Source organism: Camelus ferus, chromosome 13, assembly GCF_009834535.1.
Source record: "Camelus ferus isolate YT-003-E chromosome 13, BCGSAC_Cfer_1.0, whole genome shotgun sequence".
Lineage (NCBI taxonomy): Eukaryota > Metazoa > Chordata > Mammalia > Artiodactyla > Camelidae > Camelus > Camelus ferus.
The window spans coordinates 30,158,176-30,162,739 of NC_045708.1; the positions used below are offsets into that span (position 1 = coordinate 30,158,176).

Genomic DNA, 4,564 nt, shown 5'->3' on the forward strand with positions numbered 1-4,564 from the left:
TGTACAGGCTGAGCCACCTGGTGGGTCTGGCCTGCTCTGGGGATCAGAGAGACTTCCCCGGTACAGAAGCCCTTACACCCCAGGGAGGCCACCTGGCAGGGGGTGTGGGTGATCAAATTCCCCGGGGAGAAGCACCAGGTGGGGTGGCACACGGACTTCTCCTGGAAGGGTGGGGGAAAACTACACTCTGAGGAGAGGGCACAGGAGCCAAGCCTTGGCACTGAAGCAGAAGTTGATGTGGCCAGGAGTGTGGGAAGAGGGGCAGAGCAGAGGGAAGAGGAGCAGAGGAAATGTTGAGAGCTGTGGCTTGGGGTGTAGGCCCTGGGGGAGGGCAGGAGGGGCCAGATCCTGAGGCACCTTGAAAACTCTTCAATTAGGGGCTGATCTCAGAGCCCCTCAGTGTCTGTGTAGGTCACGCTCACCAGCACCGGCACTCACATGTGGCCTTGTGACCTCAGTGACCCCAAAGAGGAGCAGAGGTTCCACCTCCCCTGCTGGTGATTAGGGGATTCAAATCCCCTCAGTGTCTGTGCGCGGGGACAGCCCCAGGGTGGCGACTTAGCAGGAAGAGTGGGGTCCTCACTTAGCGCACTACATCCTAAGCTGGCCAAGGAGGGCAAGGTCGGTGTCCACAAAGTGGGGTGATGAGTAGACTGACGATGAAAGAAGGAATGAAAGCAACACGAGGAGGACTCTGGAATCTGGTTTATTAGCTGCAGGTGGGGACAGATGGTGGGAAGCGCTGGCAGCTCGGATAGGGGCAGGGGTGGGGCCTCCCCAGGCTGCCCTCTCCTCCCTCCTCCATTTGAAGGCCGGGTAGGTTGAGCTGCAGGGATGGGGAGCCTCTGGCAAAGGAGGGGCAGAAGGCAGCGGTCACTGGCCCTCCTAGCATCCAGCACAGGCAGCGTAGGCACAGATCTCACAAGTGCTGGGGTCCTGGGCGATGGTCTCTGGACAGGAGAGATGAGGCTCCGTGAGAGCAGCTTCTCCTCCCAAAGCCCCTATCCTCCCTTGAACCAGAGTTTGTACAGCCACCACCCGGGAGAACCCTAGGCCTGTTGTCTCTGACCAGTGGGGCTTTCCACCCTGAACCAGGACTCAGGTACCACTCAAGCCAGCCAATCAGAGTGGAGGTTCTACCCAGAAAGGTACTACAGCTGAGACCAGAGGAACCAGGACACATGGCAGAGGGCTTACTAGATCCACCAATCAAAGCCAAGCCTGTCCTCCAAATCCCACCAATCAGAATACACGTCTCTCACAAGGGCCACCAATCAGGGAATTCCCAGGCCCCACCCTTCAGAGAGGAGGCTCCTCACCCAGCCTCTGGAGGATCTCCTGGGCGTTGGGCTCCTTGCAGACAGGCTTGAGTTCTTCGGGGAAATTTGGGGAGCTACAGGCGATGGGAACAGTGGATTGACCCAGATTTCTAGGGTTCCTGGGATCCTGGATCTCCTGGAGGTCCTTGAGCTTCTTCACTGACTCCAGAGAAAAGGCGAACTCTCCATCCTAAGAGAGAAGTGACCAGAGTGTGAGGCCAGGCTGCATCCTGCTCCCTGGCTGCTTCTGCAGGGACTGCCTCCTCTCCAGCCCCAGTGGCCCTCAAGCAGTGTTTGCATCACAGGGGAGCCAAGTGCTCCACTACTGGGCAGTATGAGGTGGTCAGAGCTCCAGCCTTACAGCCAGACACTGGGCTTGAATCCTGGTTTTACTCTGTGGCCATGGACAGGTCATTACACTCTGGGAGCCTTGGTTCTGCATGTTATATGAGAAATGGAGAAAAGCCATGTGAAGTGCTAGGAACACAAGAGGAGCCACTGTGCTGATTTTTAGGGAGAAGCACAGAGCTGAGACAAAGGCCCAGGCGTCCTGGTTCTACGTGACCAGACCCAGGTTGTCTCCATCCCTGCCTGAGAGCAGTGCAGGCTGATTACCTGGCCCCCAGCTCCTGCCTGCTGTCTGGCTGGTGTTTGAGAAGCAATAAAAGGCCTCCCGGGGCCTGTCTGCAATAGCAAGTGGGGGCCCTGCTGGGTACCAGACTGGCCTGTTGTCAGCATCCACACCGGTGGGCACACCCTTCCGTCAGGACCTCCAGGATGTCCAGATGATGCCTGAGACCCAGCCAGTGCTTTGGCTGAGTACAGGACTGAGCTCCTTCACTTCCCAACCATGTGCCCATGGCCAGTTACGGATTCTCTCTGAGGCTCCATTTTCCTCCTCTGAAAAATGGGACTGATAATCCCTTCTTCCCACGGTGATCACAGGGCCGCAGGGAGATACTGGAGGAGGCTGGCCCACTGCCAGCGCCCTGGAAACTGGCTGGTCTCCTGCTGTTCCCACATTGTTATTTCTATCCCCTTTTCTTTCTCCTCCAGGTTTGAAGATGAAGGCATAAGAGACAGGGCTGAGAAGAGGTCCCTGAGGGAGAGCCAAGCCGTAGACATACCCTCAACTCCAGCCCCAAAGAAGGGGTGCTCTCTCTCAAGGGACAGGGCACTGGGAGCAGAGAGCTGGCTGGGCCAGGGTAGGGACAGAGAACTTACCTTTACGGTGACGCCCCCTGCCAGGGCGGCCCAGGCCCCGAGGAGGCACAGGGCAGAGAGCAGGAAGGTGTTCATGGCAGCAGAGACAGAGAGAGAGGCGTGCCTGGGTCTGGATGCGAGGGGAAAACAGTGGGACTTTTAAAGAGGGCAGGGTTACTGAGTAACCCAGGAGTCTTTGTCAGCATCTCATCTGCTGTCTTGTCAATGCAATACTCATCAGATAAGGCTCGAGACAGCCCTGGCAGATAAGAGATCAATCCAGGGAGGCTGGCAGAGTCCTGGCCCCTCCAGGGGCTCCCACTTTAGCCCACAGCTGGGCTGGGTCCTGCATTCATTCATCAACCACGCATACTCACTGACAATGGCCAGGCGCCCGGCCAGGCACCATGGTGGGGCTGCAGACCCAGCCCTGGAGGAGGGAGGTCTAGGCAGTGCCAATGCAGGATGATGAGGGGAGTGGTGGGCATGGCGAACGGAGGGGCTGCTCACCCCGCTCAGGGGCAGGCAGTTCAGGAAGGCTTCCCAAAGGAGATTGTGCCAGCGCCAAGTTGTAGAGAGTAAGTGGACATTTTCGTAGAGAAAGGACGGAAGGCAGAAGGCAGAAGGCCATCTCTTGCAGAGGATGCTACGTGTGGAACAGCAGAGGGGTGAAATGGGCCTGGACCAACCTGGGAAATGTCTGAGGGAAGGAGGAGGTTGCCAGGGGACCTCGAATGATGAGAGGTGAGATTTCCAAGGCAGGTACAAGGTGTGGCCATTGTGACTTTGAGGAAGGACTCAGCTCTGCCATCCACGGGCCTGGGTTCAAGTCCCACCCACTGCCCTCTTTTGTTGTGTGTGAATTGGAGCAAATTGTTTTCCTTTCTGAATTTCAGTGCCCTTCATGTCCTCTGTGGGGACCAATATAGTAATACGTACCTCATGGGGTTATTTTGAGAATTAAATGAAGTTACAAAAATGCTTACCTCACTGCTAGCATGCAGAAAGCCCTCAGCAAGAGATCATTCCGTTATTATTGCTTTTCTCAACAGCAGTAGCAGCTTCTGGTCCCCCTTGGCCCCTCCAGTGACCACCTGCCCATCCGAGCCGCAGCCTGTCCTCGTCCTGTGCTGGGCCAGCGGTCCTGCCTGTCCTGCAGCCTCAGATCATCCTCGAATGAGCTTCCCCCTCTTCTGGATTCCCTTGCTCCCAGCTTCCCTACCCCAACTAACTCAGCCTGTGCTCCCCCACCCTGGCCTTTCCTGCCAGGCTTCACTCTCCCATTGTCCCTGCCTCTGAATATGCAGTTCCAGCTGCCTGGAAGGCTTTTCTTTGCTTGTTACTAGCTGAACTCCTACTTAACCCTTCAGGCCCAGATAAGTAGCCTCTCTTAGTCCCCACAGAACCAGATACATTCCCCCAGCCAGGATCTTGTCTGTTGCCTCTCTGACCCTGCTCCCCGTGAGGACTGCGCCCTGGCACTGTGTGTGTTCCCGGCGTTCTCCTGTGAGCAGGGCCCCTAGGACTGGAGGAAGGGAAGCCCTGGGAGCTGCAGTGTACTAATCTACAAACCAGTCTGGCTGGAAGCCAGGGCGGCTCCAAAGAAAAGGGTGGGGATGGGAATCCCTGGGTGGGGAGAGTCAACACTGAAGGAGAAATTGGAGGGAACTTCAAAGGGGTTCAGCCCAAGGGAGGGGCAGGAAATGCCTGGTTTACCTGCCCTCCAAGGCCAGTGCTCAAGCGCGTGTATGTGTAAATTGAAGTGTGTGTGTGCAAGGTGTGTGTGTGTATGCTGAGGTCTATGCATCCAGTCCAGCCACCTGGTGGTCCCTGCTGGCCAAGAGCTGAGTGGGAGTGAGCAGCAGCGGACGGTTGGGGATGGGATGGGGTATGTTAGGGTGGTGGAGTCCGGGTTGAAGGTGAGGCTGGAATACACATACACATACGGGTAGAACTGATTGCGATTGGGATGGAGGGGAGCACCAGGTACTGCTCAGCAGCATAGCTGAGGTTGGGGCTGGGGTTGGAATTGGGGTTGGGTA

The 4,564-nt window shown here is 56.9% G+C and overlaps 1 protein-coding gene across 1 annotated transcript; it reads right to left on the bottom strand.

Annotated features, from left to right (window-relative positions):
• Nucleotides 1-700: 700 nt before the first annotated feature.
• GUCA2A (guanylate cyclase activator 2A) lies at nucleotides 701-2,618 on the bottom strand. Its single transcript, XM_006174521.2, has 3 exons — nucleotides 2,544-2,618; nucleotides 1,320-1,509; nucleotides 701-950 (listed from the first exon to the last, which is right to left on the bottom strand). Exons 1-3 carry the CDS (start codon nucleotides 2,616-2,618, stop codon nucleotides 886-888), a joined length of 330 nt encoding a protein of 109 aa, XP_006174583.1. The 3' UTR covers nucleotides 701-885.
• Nucleotides 2,619-4,564: the final 1,946 nt, after the last annotated feature.

Coding starts and splice junctions, on each gene's coding strand:
- GUCA2A (XM_006174521.2), bottom strand. CDS start 2,618: ATGAACACCTTCCTGCTCTCTGCCCTGTGCCTCCTCGGGGCCTGGGCC. Junction 1,510..2,543: donor CAGGGGGCGTCACCGTAAAG/GTAAGTTCTCTG, acceptor CTTCTCTCTTAG/GATGGAGAGTTCGCCTTTTC. Junction 951..1,319: donor GGAGATCCTCCAGAGGCTGG/GTGAGGAGCCTC, acceptor TCTCCTGTCCAG/AGACCATCGCCCAGGACCCC.